The sequence below is a fragment of the Ascaphus truei genome, chromosome 5 (assembly GCF_040206685.1).
Source record: "Ascaphus truei isolate aAscTru1 chromosome 5, aAscTru1.hap1, whole genome shotgun sequence".
Classification (NCBI taxonomy): domain Eukaryota; kingdom Metazoa; phylum Chordata; class Amphibia; order Anura; family Ascaphidae; genus Ascaphus; species Ascaphus truei.
The window spans coordinates 287,489,178-287,509,699 of NC_134487.1; the positions used below are offsets into that span (position 1 = coordinate 287,489,178).

The window sequence follows — 20,522 nt, forward strand, 5'->3', positions numbered from 1 at the left end:
CAGGGAAAGCACCCGCAAGCCCAGGGAAAGCACCCGCTTTCCCTAAGCCTCAGCGCGCCTCAGCACGCCAGCGGGGAGCCTGGCCGAGGCCTAAGGCCGCGTCCATGGTGAGTGCGACCACGCACGTGCCTCTATGAGAAGCGCCGGCGCTCGCGATCCATGAGCAGCCAAATACATTTGTTTCTGCCGCACGACAGCTGGGTCACGTGAGCGGGTCACCCAATGAGGGCGAACCAGCTCCGTGAGATCACAGCCATGCCTCTAAAACACCTCCCGGTCACGTGTACCTCTGGGCCACAAATCGCTACAGGCGCGCTTGACGCCACGAGCACGGTCGCGCGCGCGCTCCCCATGGATGCGGCCTAAAGCAGTTCTCCCGAAAGATGCATACAAGATGAACCAGTAAAGAGTTCCTTTTCAGTCCTGCGATGAGTTTTAAAAAGCCTCCCAGTTTTCAGGGTCACTCAAGTTCCATCTTACCTTAGGTAGGACTTGAGATGTCTTTAATAAAAAGGTTTTAGTGTTAAATGTTTTGCTTTTTGACAAAAAGAGTAATAATGTTTCCCACCAAAGTGACTTTTCTCAACCGACCCCTCTACGTTTCCTTTTGGGTATAATAAAAATGTAGGAGACAAAGGGTCGACAGAGACAGAAATGTTAGTTGACAAGTGGTTTAATGTAACTAATGGACATGTTCAGTGCTTCAGCTCAGCAACCCTACCACGCCAATGTCTTCCAAGATCCCTAACAGCTGGTACCCACCTTCATTCACGACGTAGACCACCTTACCCGCTGTGGGTTCCACACTCTGTGGTTCTTTTTCTAAGCCCGTAGGTCTGTACATAGGCTCTGGGGCCGGGGGATTCCACTCTGCCAAAAGAAGAAGCTTTTCACAAACTGAGCTCCAAATATCTTCCAGCGAAAAGCATACAGTAGTAACAAATACCATAGAATATGCAACATATTTGGAGCAGGGAGTATTGTACTAGTACAGGGGTTAGCAACCTGTGTGTATGTATTGGGGGTGGGGGGGTACTGTGTGTGTGTGTATATATTGGGGGTAGTGTGTGTGTGTGTATGGGGGGATAGTGTGTGTGTTTGTATCAGGGAGGAGGGTGCGTGTGTGTGTATTGGGGGGGAAGTGTGTGTATTGGGGGTAGTCTGTGTATGTATTGGGGGAGTAGTTTGTGTGTTTGTATCGGCGGTAGTGTGTGTGTTTGTATCGGGGGTAGTGTGTGTGTATGGGGGGGAAGTGTGTGTGTTTGTATCAGGGAGTAGGGTGCGTGTGTGTGTGTATTGGGGGGTAGTGTGTGTGTATGTATTGGGGGGGTAGTGTGTGTGTGTATATTGGGGGGGTAGTGTGTGGGGGGGTAGTACATGTGTGTTTGTATTGGGGGCTAGTGTGTGTGTTTATACTGGGGTAGTGTGTGTGTATGTATTGGGGGGGTAGTGTGTGTGTTTATACTGGGGGGTAGTGTGTGTGTATTGGGGGGGAAGTGTGTGTATTGGGGGGTAGTCTGTGTATGTATTGGGGGTAGTGTGTGTATGTATTGGGGGAGTAGTTTGTGTGTGTGTATCGGGGGGTAGTGTGTGTGTTTGTATCGGGGGGTAGTGTGTGTGTTTGTATCGGGGGGTAGTGTGTGTGTATTGGGGGTAGTGTGTGTGTATGGGGGGGAAGTGTGTGTGTTTGTATCAGGGAGTAGGGTGCGTGTGTGTGTGTATTGGGGGGTAGTCTGTGTATGTATTGGGGGAGTAGTTTGTGTGTTTGTATCGGCGGTAGTGTGTGTGTTTGTATCGGGGGTAGTGTGTGTGTGTGTGTGTGTGTGTATGGGGGGGAAGTGTGTGTGTTTGTATCAGGGAGTAGGGTGCGTGTGTGTGTGTGTATTGGGGGGTAGTGTGTGTGTATGTATTGGGGGGGTAGTGTGTGTCTGTATATTGGGGGGGTAGTGTTTAGGGGGGTAGTACATGTGTGTTTGTATTGGGGGGGTAGTGTGTGTGTTTATACTGGGGGGTAGTGTGTGTGTATTGGGGGGGAAGTGTGTGTATTGGGGGGTAGTCTGTGTATGTATTGGGGGTAGTTTGTGTATGTATTGGGGGAGTAGTTTGTGTGTTTGTATCGGGGGGTAGTGTGTGTGTTTGTATCGGGGGGTAGTGTGTGTGTTTGTATCAGGGGTAGTGTGTGTGTGTGTATTGGGGGGTAGTGTGTGTTTATTGGGTGTGTGGTGTGTGTGTGTGTATGGGGGAATAATGTGTTTGAATTGGGGGGTAGTGTGTCTGTATTGGGGGGTAGTGTGTGTTTATATGGGGGGTAGTGTGTGTTTGTATTGGGGGTAATGTGTGTACAGTATGTATTGGGGGGGTTGTCTGTGTGTGTATTATAGGGTAGTATGTATTTGGGGGTAGTGTGTGTATTGGGGAGTAGTGTGTGTATTGGGGGAGGTTGTGTGGTTGTGTATTGGGGGTAGTGTGTGTGTGTGTATTTGTGGGGTAGTGTGTGTGTGTGTATTTGGTGGTGTATTGTATGTATACATCGTGTATTTGAACATTACAAACTGTTTTACACAGAGAAACAATGAATAAATAAAGGGTCTTATTATTGTGAGATGCATTTTATTCCCCCCACATTTTTTTTCCTTTCCCGAATTCTGGTTAAAGTAAGTTTATCACATGTTAATGCTTATACAGCATATACCCACAGTATTAGTGTGTGTACAGTATATGTATGTGTTTGTGGGGGTTTCATTTCCATGTGTTGCGGCTCTCGGAATATTTTGGCCAAAGACATTTTTTATAAAACGTATTTTCTTCCTTAAAAGGTTGCAGCCCCCTGTCCTAGTATATACTAGATCAGCGGTGCGCAAACTGGGGGGGGGGGTGCCTCACCAGGGTGGGCAGATTTTGCAGGGGGGGCGGCACAGGCGGCTACATGGGCCCCGCGCTCTTCCCCTCGGCATTTAAATTAAATGCCGGGGGAGGCGTGAGGCCTCTGTAACTTACTTACCTGCTGCCAGCCGGGTCTTCGGCCACGCGTCGCCATGGCAACGCGAAGGTCATAGCGTGATGTCGCATGACCCCCGCACACCGGAAAGGAAGGTACGGGGGCGCGAGCACCGGGGGAGTTGGCAGGGGGGGCGCAGTTCGAATAGTTTGCGCATCCCTGTACTAGATTGCAATCAAAAATTAGATAAGGTCACACACACATTTCGGCGGTCGGCCTGTATATAGTGTTAGCATATTTTTTATGTGTTACATAGAAACATATAATTTGATGTCAGATCAGAATCGCTTGGCGCCCCTACATGTAATCTGCTATAAAACCTCACACCCTATTTGACCCTTGGCTTTCTTTCGTATTTAGTGCACAGCAAATAATAATATCCCTGGAGAGCACAGTCACATGTCTCCAACAGGTCTGCAACCCTGTCTTTCCCCATTATCTCTTAGCATACAGTGCTTCCACTGCAGCCAGGGATTCTGGGTAATAACATGCAAATGAGCACTGACCGTGTATCCCTTACTGTATTTAGCCTCTGTAATCTCTGATGGGAGGCTATTCCAAAGACCCCAACCTTCCATATGGATATACATGCCATAACAAATGGACATTGTGTACCTCGCTGGGTGCTTTCGGCTTTCCAGCAGCTGCATCTGTACAAGTTCAACCGTGTACAAAGCGCACTGCAAAAAAAAAACTTTTATTCCCAATCATTGAGAATAAAAGTTTAATTATTTTTGTAAGACTGGTCCGCCATGCGCTTTATACACGGCTATTCCACAGATCCACCACACCTTTCTGTGATAGAAGCACTTCTACACATTTGCCATAAGCCTGCCAATCTCCAGCTTCAGAGTATGACTTCTAGTTCAGCACCTTGTTGAAACCGGTGTTACACAGCACTATATCATTCATCCCCATTGTACAGAGCATGGGAATATGTTAATGCCTTGTAAATAAATACTACCAGTAACATAACACTCACTTACCAATGTGCGCCACTCTCTCTTTGAGCACCTCACACTCATACGGCCACCGTGGCAGATGTAGAGCGCTGGCTGATGACACGCCATACAGGTCCCGTGGCTCTTTCAGACGGGCTACCCTCCTCCCAGAGTGGTATTCAAATACGATCTGGGTGGTCCGCTGGTAATATGGATCGCAGGTGAAGTCTGGTGGAAGAGGAGTGATGGAATAGTTAACATGGGACTGGGAGGAGGGTGGCTGGTCTTATACTTAATCCCTTTACTGCCAGAGGGACCTGTAACACATTGCAAAGTAGAGTGGCCCCTGTGACTGAGAAGAGGCTAAAGTTGACATTGGGCTTTCTCTGCTCCACTGGTTTCACTTTAAGTGCAACCCTGTCCAAAATGTACATTTACATTTAAGTGCTACACACATTTTGTTTCCAAAAAGTTTTTTCTTTATAGTTGATAAGAATTTGCTGGGAACACTTTATGGCTATTATTTCCTTTCCCAGAAACCCCTGCTAGTCTCATCTTCATGGTTTGCTAATTTTCCCAGAAGAGCGACATCAATCAGGCTGGAATTTCTGCTTCGTCTGCGTATGTTGAACTATCTCCAGCAACAGGGATTTGCAGACGGACCTTCTGCCGCTTAGGAAGGTCTATAAGAAGTTAAGGAGTGTGAATTCCGCCCTTTATAAAACCACCTTGTGACCTTGACAGAGGAAAGGTAAGAAATATAATATGAGAAAATGTAAAATAAACCGAATATATAAAATATTGTAGTAATATAAAAGCAAGATGAGCATGAAAAATGAACAAAACAACAACAAATAACCACTAACCAAAAATCCTTGTACAGTAAGACAAATACCCATGGGGGCGTGCGCGTGACGTCACAGCGCATGCACGTTTGCTGAAGAGCTCCGTGCATGCCGCTGCATATAATTGCCTCCGATCGGCACCTCTGTTCGCGCCCAAAACAGAAGCAGAGGACGGGGGAACCACAAGAGATGAACCTCCGGTAGGATAAGAAGATGAGCGCCCCTGATCTGTCCCGCTTTGGACATAAACAGCCCCCGACCCCAGCGGCAAAAAAACAAGATGGCGGTGCGGAGGGCGGACGGGAGCGCGCAACACTGAGCCCTGGGAAGGAGCAGGGTGAAGAAGCCAGAGATGTAAATACAAACATAAAGCAAGATTTAAAGGAGATGCTCCAGGAGATGCAGTCTATGTTCCAGTCTGCTTTGGACAAAGCAGTACAGGAACTTAAATATGAAATATCTTCCCTGTCAAAAAGAAACTACGGATCTGGAAGGTAAAATGGACGCTTCCCTGCAAAATCAAGTGAACACAGACGATGAAGTCCTGAGGCTTAACGAGGAGGTAAGAGCCATGAGAGACAGTCTGGGCGATGTTGGAAATAGGGAGCGAAGGCAAAATTTGCACGTTCGCCACATCCCAGAGTCAGTGACTGCGGAGGCACTGCAGCTTTACCTTAAAAGGCGGTTTCTAGTGATTGGCCCCCAACTTGAAGAGAGCGAACTGTTAATTGACAGAGCTCTCCGAGCGCTGGGTTCAAGATTTGACGGCCCTAAAAGAAGCAGGGATGTGGTGCTGCGGCTTCATCAATACGCAACTAAAGATAATAAAGGGGGGCAGAAATAGGGGTTCAATCGACTTCGAAAACTCTCCCATTCAGATTTTCCAGGATTTGTCAAGAATGACTACAGACAGGCGTAGAGGATTGCGACCGGTAACAGTGATTTTACAAGAAAAGGGAATTTGCTATAGGTGGGCCTTTCCCTTTCGCCTTATTGTTAACCAGGGAGGACGGCAGGCCTCACTTCACTACCCGGAGGAGTCTTATATTTTTCTTTCGTAGTTGGTCTGGAGCCCAAGAGCAGACCGGATCAACAAGGTCAATCCCAGAATAATGCATCCGATGAAAGGAGATCGGCTGAGGGAACGAGTGCCCAAGGAGCAAGTAAATAAGACCGACCAGGTATCTGGGATGTTCCATGGAGTTTTTTTCCTGATGTTCACCAGACCCTGGAAGGGTCCATCAGAGCCCATGAGGGCTTATCCGACACACGAGTCCACAACCCAGGATTCCCTAAGAAGCCCAAGTTGGAGCTGTTTTGTTTGTGTTTTGTCCCTCTCTGTCTTCTGTCCTTTGATTTATAGGTCTGGCTATCGAGGCTTTGTGCCCACTGTCTGAGCAACAAGACCGACTGTGCGGAGGAGAGTGGACCCCTCAGAGTATAGAAGAGACTAAGATCTGTTTGGAGCAGGGGAAAGAACTTTTTATGAGGCCCTGATTGGCCCTAAAAGAATTTAGGAATCTGAAAGCAGATGTTTTTCTACAAGAAACGCATTTTGACACTCTGGTCCCCCAAACACTTTTAGCGGGGTGTACTCTATTGCACTCTATTCATCTTTTACAAGCAAAAGAAGAGGAGTAGCGATTTTGATAAAGCATGGTATCCCGTTCCAGATATTGGAGATTAAGAGAGAACGATCTACTTTCAGGTCTACATATCACCTTAACAAATGTACAGTATATGCACCTAATGAAGGACAAATTGATTTTTTAAAGGAAACACCTGAGTCTCTCGGAGCCATCCATGAGCAAGAGATTTTTAGGAGGAGATTTTAATATGGTCCCAGATACAGATATGGATAAATCCTCTCATCCAGGGCAGTCACACTCTCCAATGATCTATAGTGTATCAAGGAAATTTAGATTATTAATCAAAGAGTTCGGTCTTGTCGACGCCTGGAGCCACTCGCATAAAGGTCAGAGAGATTATTCTTTCTACTCAATCCCACGCAACTCCTACTCTTAGAATTGACAATATATGTGTAACCCCGTATGTTTAGGAAGGACTAGTTCCCTCAGTGGTCGGATCACGCTACAATAAGAGCCTCCCCAAATATACAAGGGATCAAAATGAAAGATGACTATAAAATATCACTATTCACAGATGATATTATTTTAACTATAACTAATCCATTAACATCCCTCCCGAATTCACAATCTTCCCTTCAGAGATTTGGTGATCTGCCTGGGTATAAAGTTAATATGGGAAAGTCGAAGCTTTAAATTTTACTCTAACTGAAAAGGGGGTTGAGGTCCTTAAACGGCATTTTGATTATAAATGGAAAAAGACCCGCCTGAAATATCTGGGGATATATCTTACTAGGGACTATAATCTATTATATAAATATAATTATCCTGATCTTTTTTCTAAGATAAACAAAAAAGATCTGCAAGCTTGGCATTCCCACTGTATCTCCTGGCTAGGGGGTATTACTGCGGTAAAGATGAGTATTCTTCCTAGACTTTTGTATTATTTCCAGACATTACCAATATCTATCCCATATAGAACTATAAAAGATATTCAAAATCGAATTATGCAATTTATTTAGAAGCATAAACAACCGAGAATAGCCAGATCAATTATGTTTGCTTCTAAAGAAGGAAGTGTAGAATAAGCCTGTCATGCGCTATGGAATGCGCTAGATCAGTAAGAAGTAATTATACCTGGATCGGGGCGAGGTTCAATGGGAGGTCCGTTGGGAAGTAAACAGTGTCCTGGAGATATCAGAGGCCTATGACCGCTCTCCTAGTCAGACAATACCTGTTCCCAGTGGGCTTGGGTTTCGTCAGTTGGCCGGGTATATGATAATGGAGGTAAGAAAAAGCCGTCTTACCTCCTGGTGTAAATCCTTCTTGCACACCCGGTCCTGCTTCCGTGAAGATTGAAAACCGCACGCCTGCGGCAATGAACACCTCCTCCTCCCCCTCTTGTGGTGCCACTGAGAGCAAGTAGGATAACAGCGGTAGTTGTAGCAGTAATCAGGGCACTCAAACCATATCCAGGTCGTCCATAGAAAAGGGTCCTCTCTGTCACGAATACCACTTACCTTTGTTCCAAATAAAGCCTTTTTTTCAATTTTTGCATCTACTGGTACCCTTTCTTTTCATTTTTCCACATATGGACGACCTGGATATGGTTTGAGTGTCCTGATTACTGCTACAACTACCGCTAAAGAAGGAGGTGGCCTGGCAGTCCCAACTATTTGAAAATACTATATAGCTTCTGATATGAAACAAATGGTGTACTGGCATTCGCCGGGAGGGGTGCATGCCTGGGTGGATTTAGAAAGCGCGCTCAAAAACCCAATTGGGCTTCCCTCTTTGTTATGTTCGGGAGCTGGGAGACAATTGGAGCCGGCAGTAAATCGGGTTTACTTTGAAACTTTGGCTGATGGCCAAAAACAAATATAGGGTTATGTCAATGCCTCTCGCCTGAGCGTTCTGTGTCCTCCGTTGTCGCGCGTGACGGAGAAGCATGGCCGTGACGTCACCAGGCTGGTTCGCCCTCATTGGTTCAAACGGCTCATGTGACGCGGCCGTAGCGCAAAAAAAATCAAATTCATTTGTCTCCTCCAAATCCTGTTGCGCGCAGTATGGCCGAACTGGTGCACTTAATGAATTGGCTCGTGCTGTGCACGTGTACTATGGCCGCAGCCTAAGGAGATGCTAGATGATTCTGCCCTAGTATTCTCCTCCATCACATCTGGCTTCCTGCCAGCTGCCCATCATTTTGCAGCCTCTTCCCGTTACTGAAACAGGCGTGACATACTTTTGCCTTCAAGCATCTACATTTACCCAACTGCAAAAAGGTTGATTCTGTTCTTAAACTGCATTAAATTATTCTTCGCCTCATAGATTTCCGAAAAAGTCCAGACACATTAATATGTCAATTTCTCATCTGCTGAAGTTTCATTTTAGTAGCTATAGCCGGAAAACGACACGCTAGCTCAGATGGTGAACGAATTGGTCTCTTGACACAAGGGGAACATGCAAAGTGCTGTCACCAGGTATACAATATCATCAAAACCAGCGCTGCAATCATGAATTAGAGATACTGCTTTCATTCTGCCCAGTAGTTATAATTAAAAGTTAATTAATTATTTAGTTCAGGCAAAATGAGAAGCACATGAATTCTACAAAGGCCCTCAAACGAGAAAGTAGGGGGGGGGGGGGAACCTATCTTTGATTCAAACATCTGCTTGTTGCCTTGTGCCAATGCAGCTGGGGTTTGTGGCTGGGACAGGAAAAGCCAATTGGAGTCTCATGTAGGTATAAACATGAGCACGGTTGACATACCACACTTGAGATTAGATAGGAATCCAGGAGAGCAGACTGTAATTATAATTGTAGTATGTTTTCTTCAGTCACCAAAGTAAGCTTGGGTTATTGTGTAATGCAGACACGTGCTTTCTAATAATGCAGAATCACGCAATTCTGACAGCTGTCACCTCTCCAATGTCTATACAGGTGACATTAATTCTTCATTGAGTGTACAATTATCAAATCAAACAGCAGTTGCCGAAATAGAAGTCACTTGCATTAATGTGCATGGAGGCCCAAGACCGCATACAGCAGGAGTGGCCGACTCCAGTCCTCAAGGGCCACCAACAGGTCAAGTTTAAAGGATATCCCTGCTTCAACTGATTGTACCACCTGTGCTGAAGCAGGGATATTCTTAAAACCTGACCTGTTGGTGACCCTTGAGGACTGCAGTTGGCCACTCCTGGCATACAGCTATTTAGTAAATACACAAATCATAGCAAGTTCAAGAAACCCCAAAACCCACCACATCATATACAGTCATGTGAAAAAGAAAGTGCGCCCTCTTTGAATTCCATGGTTTTACATATCAGGACATAATAACAACCATCTGTTCCTTAGCAGGTCTTAAAATTAGGTAAATACAACCCCAGATGAACAACAACACATGACATATTACACTGTGTCATGATTTATTTAACAAAAATAAAGCCAAAATGGAGAAGCTATGTGTGAAAAACTAAGTACACCATTACTGCTTCCATAGGAATTAAGATGCTAAGTAGCAGACAGGTGCTGCTAATCAAATGCCCTTGTTTAATTGATCATCAGCAAGTGTGACCACCTCTATAAAAGCCGAAGTTTTAGCAGCGTGCTGGTCTGGAGCATTCAGGTGTGTGTTAACACAATGCCAGAGACTGAAAGTCATACAGAAAAAAATTACTTCAAGTTATTGCTGCTAAAGGTGATTCTACAAGCTATTGAATCATAAGGTGTACTTAGTTTTTCACACATGGCTTCTTCATTTTGGATTTATTATTGTTAAATAAATCATGACACGATGTAATATGTCACGTGTTTGTAACCCTGTTCCCCCCCCCCCCTCCCAGTCTCTAAGGGAGTGTGAGGGATGCACGGGGGTTGGTTACAGGTGTGGTGGTGCGTACCTGTGAGGAACAGGAGGGCCTGAGTTTCCCGCGATGTTGTGGGGGAGCCAGGACCGGGCTTCTGTGGTGATAGCCTCCATGATATCTTAGTGGTGCAGCGCCTCCATCTTCTATACTCCCAGGGTAATGGGATAGGACCGGTATAGAAGAACCCCTCGGGTCCCAGGGTTATACTCTCCAAATCCCACACAGTCTTTACGGGTGCAGAACAGTCTCTTTATTTGACAGGGCAACGATATCCCAACGATACGGCTTTCAGCAGCCACAAAACAATCGCCAGGGCCAAGTACAACCTGCTCAGCTCCCCACGACCTCCTCCTCTCCTTCCCTCCAAGTCACTCGGCCGACAAGATGGTCTGAGCTGGGGCGGCAATACCCCGTGGCCCACCCCCGAGGTTATTCTCGGGGTGGGTCTTGATTTCTATTCCCATCACCCCTGGCATCGGGTGAGGGCATTGGTCCACCAGTCTATGATTCTATCAGCTCTACTTACAGACGCTGATCGGTTTGGTTCCTCTCGCTCTCAACCGGCACGCTGCGCCGGGGAGCCCGTAGCCTCCCGATACTCCTCGGACCGTTCCGCAGGACTCGTGGCTTACGGCTTAATACTCAGCAGCTGTAGACCCTTGGTCTCTCTGCTCGCTCGAACTCTTCATTAAAAGGACCATCAGTCAGAAAGGTCATGGCACACAGCAAGAACGAAGAACAACAACCACTCGCCGGAGTGGGCTGCTAAATATAGAGCTAGCCCCTCCCCTCCTGGTGTCAGCAGAACCTCCCCTCTTGCTCACGCCTGCAGCAGAGTCCAGGCCTGCGTCTACCACTCAGGTTAGGGCTATGAAGGGGGAAAACCCATAATGATTACTGGCGCCTGATCTTAACAGGACTTACCGCAGTAGAAGGAAGATAGGTATAGCCTGAGCTGTTTACAGGGGGCTACATGTTGTTGTTCATCTGAGGTTGTATTTACCCAATTTTAAGACCTGCTAAGGAACAGATGATTGTTATTATGTCCTGATATGTAAAACCATGGAATTCAAAGAGGGTGTACTTTCTTTTTCACATGACTGTATACAGCATATATATTTGTGTCAAAAACGAATGCTACCGAGTGTGGCCAAATGTATACAACAAAAGACAGAGATGCCAATGTCGCCAAAAAAAGCAAAGTGACAAAATACATAGTACAATACGTCAATGCTAATCTTCTCATGAGATAGGCTAGGTCCCCGGCGCCTGCTGCAGCGAGCGCTATGGCGTGCGCTGCATGAACAAGAACCGCCCCGTTAATGGGGCCGGGTCCACCAGCTGCCTTGACCGGCGCGTTGCACGACCATATTTTTCTGAAGACAGTAAAATTGTATTCTGAACTGGCGTCTGAGCGCTGGCCATGCTCCACCACCCCCCCGGCGGTTCAGCCAATGAGGGCGAACCTGGCACCCCCCCCCTCACCCCCGTCGTAATTTCCTGCAGCTCAGCCACGGACCGGAGATCACAGCGGCACGCGCCGCCAGCCTGCCAGGTGCGCGTACAGCGCCGACACCGGGGCCGTAGCCCAAGGGTCATTTCGTTAAACCCTTATAAGCCTGCAGCCAACGCCACGGCATGACCAATTTGCCAGGTCTTAACACTACCTGATACAGCTATTTAGGGCAGACCTTGAAGCATAAACGGGTTTGGCTCATGTTCTATTTGGTTTCACTTCCTCGTACACGCCTGTTAACATTGGGAACTAGACTTTACCCGATTCGAAAGCTGATAGTGGGACTCCATGGTTTCAGATCCCTCATTACAGTCTTGTACACAGTGCATGTGAACACCTTGCTCTTGATGAAGAAGACATCTGATCATTTTTGCTACACAACAAAAGACGGTTCTGTGAAGTTCTGCACATCATTCTACGTAGCAGAACCTCAGTGTGGAAATCCTCTGTTAAACGATCTCCTGCTGAGGTTCCGTCTTGTACAAGGAGATGTAGAGCCTCTCAAGTACAAGACTGGTTGTAAAGGATAGGGGCAAATTCTTTTATGTGTATCGGATGCTCTCATTTAATAGAGTCAGAATTTTTAGAGATTGTAGTGGGGGGGTTTTCATCCACAAACAAATCCTATTCACTGGATATTGATAGCAAAGAATGATTAGTTTACAGGAGTTAGTCATTTACACATTTCTTTTAAATCTCTTCTGATAATTAACAAGGCAGAGAAGCCTGGTCTGTTTTAATTAAACGCATTTTCTTTTTTTTATTGAGCGTTTTTAATTAGAAACAAACAGCAGCTGACAATAGATAAGGACCATATGATTCGCTTAGTGTGACGGATTTCCGATGTTCTCTAAATCCTTAGGATATAAAGGCTGAATATAACATTGATTTTCTAGCCCTTTGGAGCTTCCTCCTTCACACTTAATGTATTATTTTGCCGCACCCCCTCTACTGGGAAGCTGGTCAATGCATCCTCTACCCATTTATTTTCAAGTACCTTTTTCTATCTCCTGCTTGTTCTGCTATTTTCTTTTCTCTGAAATATCCTTCCGTCCTTTACCTTACAGTCTGGGATTCCACGTAGTATTTTTCATCCTGCACTTGTACAGTGCATACAAATAATGTGCTTTTTATTCTAAAACTCTCCAAGTCACTGCTTTCTATAAGAAAGCAGCAAATAAAAATACCACTTGCGGGTAAATTTGCATGTCTCAGACAGGTCTGCAACCCTGTCTTTTCCCATTATCGCTTAGCAAACAGTGTCTCCACTGCAGCCAGGGATTCTGGGTAATGATATGCAAATGAGCCCTCACAGTGTGACACTCTTGACTTCTTATCCATTTTAACATGGACCCCTATAAGCTTATGCCTGTCGTACTACACAGCTTCAGCACAGCCTGGGTTAAAGAAGTTATAAGAAAGCCGGAACATGTTGTGCCAGAAAGCACTGGTGCTCCAGTTAGAAAAACAGAACTGGATCAAAATATCAGAATGACATGGAGTCAGGTTGGCATATAAACAAACCTTGGAATAGTCAAATGTGATGCTTTATGATGCAATCTCTATAAAATAAAGGTCAAACTGCACTTTCCTCATAAAATCCCTCCATCTGTTCTGTGATTTGCAGTAACAAGAGGATTTAGGATTTGTATAAATAAAATGTTAAAAAAATGATAACTGATCCAAGTGCACGTGTTCAGCTTGGGGAAGATCTGGAGGAACACATTGATGAAGTCCTGTACGGACATTAAAATAAACGTTAAGAAAAAGTTACCAAAATAATCTCTGTGGCATGGGAATTTTTTTAGGTATCATCCAACCCTAGCCTATAATTATATGTGTGTGTGTGGGGTGGGTGGGGGGGGGGGGGATATATCAAAAAAGTTAAAGATTCAGGCACTGACAGGACTTAGACAAATATAAAAAATAATAATTTATTTAATCATCAATGTATCGTCTTGAGAAAGGTTTATGTATAAGTATCCGGGCGCACCTCTTTCTCTTACCGTGCACCTCACACCTGGAACAATCTACCGTAGACTCTCAAAGGCACCACCAGTCTACTGATGCAGCAGCCGTTATTTGAACACTTCACGCGTCATGTACATCGGAATCCCGATTTGAAACCGCGTGATGAATTCCAGCCTTCCCCGCACTAAGATGCGAGCGCGACGAGTGCAGAAAAACTAATTTTGGTGTTCTGGCTTTTAAAAACGTGAAATTGACACCGTAGCACAGTACTGTACACATTACAATTCATCCATTTTCTTGGAAATGAAGAAACAGAATCCATGAAATTTAAACAAAACATCCGCGATAAGCGCGGGTGCCTGGGGCGATTGGCCGCGTTCATGCTGCGTGGGGATAAGCAGAGAACTCAAAATCTGCGCCGTGATGTGTTCGAATAATGGCCGCTGCATCAGTAAGTTCTTTCAAAACTAAAGCTGTCTCACATTTTAACCTGGTCTGTAACTGTGTTTTACGCCTAAAAGACAAAGTATGTTAAACTGTTCATGCAATGTCTTTATACATAATGTGTAACCCTGTTCACCTAATGTAACCATGTATCTGTAACCATGTATCTGTCATCGTAACTCTATGCCCAGGACATACTTGAAAACGAGAGGTAACTCTCAATGTATTACTACTTCCTCTTAAAACATTTTTATAAATAAGCCGAAAAGTTGATAATTTAATAAAATAGAATTTTATATATATTTCTAAGTCCTGTGAGTGCCTGAATGTTTCACTTTTTTGAATAAATATATATAACAAATGGAAATATTAGTGTGTGTGTGTGTGTGTGTGTGTGTGTGAAAAATGCAGGCACTCACAGGGAAGAATGAAACATATACCTGGTACAGTAGGAAAGGTATTTGCCCACATGCAACAGTGACCGGCATGGCAAATACTATCGCAACCCCCCAAATATTGCACACACTACATTATTTACAAGGCTGGAATGTCCCTGGGCTTCACAGCATTCAGGAAGAATGCATAAAGGAAGAGGGTGCTAAGAATCCCTGGAGGTTAAACAAAAGCTGTAATTTAAACCCGAATCTGGCTACCTACAACACCCAGACTCTCTCTCTCTCTCTAGTAAAGCAGAATTGCAAGTACTGGAAGACGAACTTGAAAAGATGAAATGGGATATTGTGCGCCTTCTTGAAGTAAGAAGAAAAGATAAAGGCCTCATTCAGCTCAAAAGCGGATACCTAGTCTATTACAGATACAGGTACAGATAATGGAAAAATCAGTGTAGTAGGCTTTGTTGTGAACAAGAAAGGGAGAAACAACACAGTGCAGTATGTAAACTCAATCGGAAAGAGCAGTAAGAATCGTCATTCAGTTGACAAAGAGATACAGGCTTCAAATAATGCAAGTGTATGCCCCAGCATCAAGTCACACAGACAAGGAAGTGGAAGACTTCCACCATGAAATGAACCATATTAACAACAAATGAAATTGTCACCTCAAGATCATTATGGGAGATTTCAATGCAAAGATTAATGCCCAGCAGAAAGACAAAGCATTAGTTGGTAAGTATGGTTACAGTAACAGGAATGAACGTGGAGACAGATCGGTAGAATGGGCAGAATGTGATAACTTCTACATCATGAATTAATTCTTCAAGAAGAATCCATATAGAAAACCAACATGGAGTGGACCCAATGGAATCAAAGACTGCACTTTCCTTAACCGTTGTGATATACCGATTGGTTCGCTGCAAATTACATCTGAATGATGAAAAGAAAACAAAAGATGGAAAGAAGAAAAAAAACTGGATTAAAAAGAAGATTAGATTAAAAATAATCTATAGCCTCAAGAATAACAGCAGAGAATTTCAACTAGAACGGAAATGTTTTTTTGCGTAAGCTTGCTTGAAATGCTTGGGGATATATTAACAATCACTTATGAAGAACTTCTGAAGATTGGCAGTCGAAAGAGCAGAAAAACTGGAGGAATCACTAAACTGTGATCTGGTGAAGAAAATGATTGAAGAAGTTTGAAGAAGACAAAAGCAGTAGCTTATGATGATTGGGAAAAGCAAATCATTGCACTCAAACAAGACGATGGATAAACAATAAAAGACTGTGTACTTATCATCAAGAGAGTTGAGGATTTGTATATGAAATTGTACTAGAACGCAGATAACTCAGGGAACAATCCATTAGAGGAAGAGCGAGAAGAAGCCGCCAATGATGTACATTGCGTCCTTCAACAAGTGGCAAAAGCAATAAAATCCATGAAAAATGGGAAGGCTCCCGGGGAAGATGGAATTACAATAGAAATCTCGTAAGAAGCTGGGGAAGAAGTAGAGAAAATCCATGCTCAACACTTTATATGTTGCTTGAAGAACAGGAATATTCCAGAACAATGAAGCAATGTCACTCATAGTTATCTTCATCCACAAGATTGGAGACACAATAGAGCTCAAGAACTACAGATCAATCAGTCTGTTTCAATCACTTACAATATGTATTACAAAGATGCTCAGCAATAGGCTGCAACAGACCCTGGACTTTGCCCAGCCTAGAGGACAAGCAGGATATCTCAGCGGATGCAACACAATGGACCACATACAAGAAGTCATTTCTCAAAGTAATGAATACGATCTACCACTCAGCTTGGGATTCATAGATTAGGAAAAAGCATTTGGTTGTCTACACCTCAGCGATTCTAAATGCATTAAAAAGACAAAGTGGTGAAGACGCACACATTGATATTATAATGAACATTTAAGAGAATGCCACATCAACTATTACATTGCATGAAGATACAAGCAAGACCAGGATCAGCAGCGGAGTGCAACAGAGAGATACCATGTCACCAAATTTTTTCACAGCAACACTTAAAGAATTGATCAAGACATTGCATTGGGAAGAAAAATGAAAACAAATCAATGGGTGTGAAGGCAGGGGTAGCATGGCACTAAGAATAAAGGTTAAGACCACATGCTGCCAGTCAAAATGGTGACACAATTATAAAGGGTTAATCTTACCATCGTAGGGTTGGAGTCTCCCAGCCCTAGTAATGTTTAACCTGTGGTTATGTATATTTTCTATTATGTGGGACTCATTGTATGCCTGAGCCAGTAACAATGGCTGAGTAGCAGGCATAGGAGTCAGGGGGCTAGCTATTGTGTGGGCCAGGTGCTGTGTTCATGGACAATGGGGATCTAAGGAAGGCCAGGCCCTGCTGGGAGAGTCCACACTCTAAGGCCGGAGCATTGCTTTCTCCCTGGCAGCGAGGTGTCTAACCCTGCAGGAGGCCTGGAACTGAGGCCTTGACTCGTTTGAGTGGTTCCCATGGGTCAGTTCTAATTTCCCACATTCCCAGGCCCCACTGGGAATTCCCAGGACCATTCTTCGGCACTGGCTTCACCTCCCTCTCCGGATTAGTCCGTTACAGATGCCCCCCTCACTCCGGATTGGCTCAGCGGATAAAAAGGGACACCACTGATTGGTTGCAGCTGTATCTGCATGTTTTTAAATGGAGGCAGGGAAACTATAGAAGCCGATCCGAGCTTCACAGATATTCAAGGTTGGCCTCGGTGTCGAAAGACTAAATCAACCTTGGCTTGTATAGACAAAAAACAAAACTGTGCGCTACTACCTAACTACCTATAAAGTTTAAATGTATAAATATATACAGTGCAGTGACTATACCATCAATTTAGTGATAAAAAATAAAACCACAACTCCCACAGTGAGATAATTAAACATTAAATAATAAGTGCCACATAACCGTGTTGGGGATAATGGCGTCTGCAGCTGTAAACGCAGGGGTGGCTCAGCACCCCACACACACTAAGAGAATGGAAACAAAAGAAAACAGCGCACAACGCCAAATAGTGAAGCAAATTCAACAATCTACTATATATTTGTGAAATCACTGTATGTCTGCGTCCCAAGGGTCAATCGCATTGGACCTTGGCCCTGTCACTCCGGCTCAGGCCATGCCCGCCCCCGCACACCTCTCATTGGCCTACGTCCAACACCAATGCCACACTGTCCCACCCCTCACTGACTCTCATTGGCCTGCGTCCAATGCCCGCCCCCGCACACCTCTCATTGGCCTGTGTCCCACCCCTCACTGACTCTCATTGGCCTGCGTCCAATGCCCGCCCCCGCACATCTCTCATTGGCCTGCGTCCCACCCCTCACTGACTCTCATTGGCCTGCGTCCAATGCCCGCCCCCGCACACCTCTCATTGGCCTGCGTCCAACACCAATGCCCTAATACAGTGTTTCCCAAACTGTGCGCGCGCCGCGGCTTGGCTAGAGGGGCGCCGCGATCAGGGCCGCCAGCAGCGGGAAACAAGGGCTGCTAGCTCATTTAAAAAAAAAAAAAAAAAAACCTCTGAGGGGAAGCAGAGGAGCGGTCACGTGACCGCTCCCATCCAATGGGACTGCAGCCTGCCCGGCATTGCAACTTCAGTGCCCGGCATTGCAACTACAAAGCCACCAGACAGAGGTGTGTGTGTGTGTGTGTGTGTGTGTGTGTGTGTGTGTGTGTGTGTGTGTGTGTGTGTGTGTGTGTGTGTGTGTGTGTGTGTGTGTGTGTGTGTGTGTGTGTGTGTGTGTGTGTGTGTGTGAAAAACGGGCTGCAGGGTGTGTGTGTGTGTGTATATATGTATATATGTGTGGTGTGTGTGTGTATATATGTATATATGTGTGGAGTGTGTGTGTGTGTGTGTGTGTGGTGTATATATATATATATATATATATATGTGTGTGTGTGTGTGTGTGGTGTATGTGTGGTGTATATATATATATATATATATATATATATGTATATATGTGTGGTGTGTGTGTATATATATGTGTGGTGTGTGTGTATATATATATATATACTAGCTGAGAGACCCGGCGTTGCCCGGGATGTAAATGCGTAATAGGTAGTATTATTTATAAATGGTGGAACAATAGGTGACTATTTGTTGTAAAGGTTGGATAATAATGTTGAAAAGAAAGATGGAAGAAAATGTAATACGATGTTGTATAAAAATGGTTTATTGTAAACACACCACATAACAATGTATATTTTGGTGACATAAGTGATGTGAAAATGTGAGGCGTGTGTCCTGCTAGGGTGTGAGCGTGTGTGAGGCGGCGGGTGGTTAGTGAGTGCTGGCTGTGGGTCGGGGTCCTGCTAGGGTGTGAGGCGGCGGGTGTGTGGCGAGTGCGGGTGACAGCTGGTCAGTGATATTGTTGCGTAGGGGCAGGATGAGGCAGGTGTGTGTCAAGTGTGTGGGGTGGGAGAGAGGCGGCGGGTGTGTGTCGAGTGTGGCGGGTGTCTGTTGAGTGCGTGCGGCGGCTGTGTGGCGCAGGGGTGTGAGCGGTGGGCGGGTGAAAGGCAGAAGTGCGGGTGGGCGAAAGGCAGAGGCAGGAGGGCGGACGAAAGGCATTGAAGGAGGGGAGGTGAGGTCGGAGGGGTGGTGAGGGGAGGTGAAGGGGGGCGGAGGGGAGGTCGGAGGGGAGGTGAGGAGGGGTGTTGGGGGATGGTGAGGGGAGGTGAAGGGGGGGCGGAGGGAGGTGAAGGGGGGGCGGAGGGGAGGTGAAGGGGGGGCGGAGGGGGTAGGTGGGAAGGGTGGAGGTGGGGGGCTGGGGGGGGCGGAGGGGAGGTGAAGGGGGGGGCGGAGGGGGTAGGTGGGAAGGGTGGAGGTGGGGGGCTAGGGGGGAGGGGGGAGGTGAAGGGGGGGTGAGGGTAGATGAAGGGGGGGTGGAGGGGAGGTGAAGGGAAGGGGGGGAGGTGGGAAGGGGGGGGGGTGGTGGGAAGGGGGGGGGAGGTGGTGGGAAGGGGGGGAGGTGGTGGGAAGGTGGGAAGGGGTGGGCAGGTGGGAAGGTGGGAGGTTGAAGGGGGGAGTGAAGGTGGGGGTGAAGGGGGGTGAAGGTGGGGGTGGAGGGGAGGTGAAGGTAGGGGTGGAGGGGAGGTGAAGCGGGGGTGGAGGGGAGGTGAAGCGGGGGTGGAGGGGAGGTGAAGGTGAGGTGAAGGGGGGGGTGAAGGTGAAGGGGAGGGGTGGAGGGGAGGTGAAGGGGGGGGGGGGTGGAGGGGAGGTGAAGGGGGTGGAGGGGAGGTGAAGGGGGGAGGGGGTGGAGGTGAAGGGGGGGGGTGGAGGTGAAGGGGGGGTGGAGGGGAGGTGAAGGGGGGGGTGGAGGGGAGGTGAAGGGGGGGGGGTGGAGGGGAGGTGAAGGGGGGGGGGTGGAGGGGAGGTGAAGGAGGGGGGTGGAGGGGAGGTGAAGGGGGGGGGTGGAGGGGAGGTGAAGGGGGGGGGTGGAGGGGAGGTGAAGGGGGGGGGGTGGAGGGGAGGTGAAGGGGGAGGGGTGAAGGGGGGGGTTGGAGGGGAGGTGAAGGGGGGGTGGAGGGGAGGTGAAGGGGGGGGTGGAGGGGAGGGGTGGGGGTGGAGGGGAGGTGAAGGGGTGGGGGTGGAGGGGAGGTGAAGGGGGGGGTGGAGGGGAGGTGAAGGGGGGGGGGGGGTGGAGGGGAGGTGAATGGGGGGGAGGGGAGGTGAAGGGGGGGGTGGAGGGGAGGTTAAGGGGGGGTGGAGGGGAGGTGAAGTGGAGGGGAGGTGAAGTGGAGGTGGGGTAGGGGGGGTGGAGGGGGTGTGGAGGGGGGGGGTGGAGGGGTGGAGGGGAGGTGGAGGGGATGTGGAAGGGAGGGGAAGTGGAGTGAGGGGTGGGTGAGGGGAGGTGAAGGCCGCTCACTCACCCGTCCGGCCGTTCCCTCACCCGTCTGGCCGTTCCCTCACCCGTCTGGCAGCTCCCAC

General features: G+C 46.9%; 1 protein-coding gene across 6 annotated transcripts in view; it reads right to left on the minus strand.

The window, feature by feature from the left end:
- The window catches only part of AGBL3 (AGBL carboxypeptidase 3), a 125,271-nt gene that overhangs the window by 73,919 nt on the left and 30,830 nt on the right, over positions 1-20,522 (minus strand). For all 6 annotated transcript variants that reach the window (XM_075602518.1, XM_075602516.1, XM_075602515.1 and 3 more), the window contains exons 4-5: positions 3,985-4,167; positions 763-870 (exon numbers count right to left, since the gene is read on the minus strand). In XM_075602518.1, coding sequence (XP_075458633.1) covers positions 763-870; positions 3,985-4,167 — 291 coding nt within the window. The remainder of the gene's footprint in view (positions 1-762; positions 871-3,984; positions 4,168-20,522) is intronic.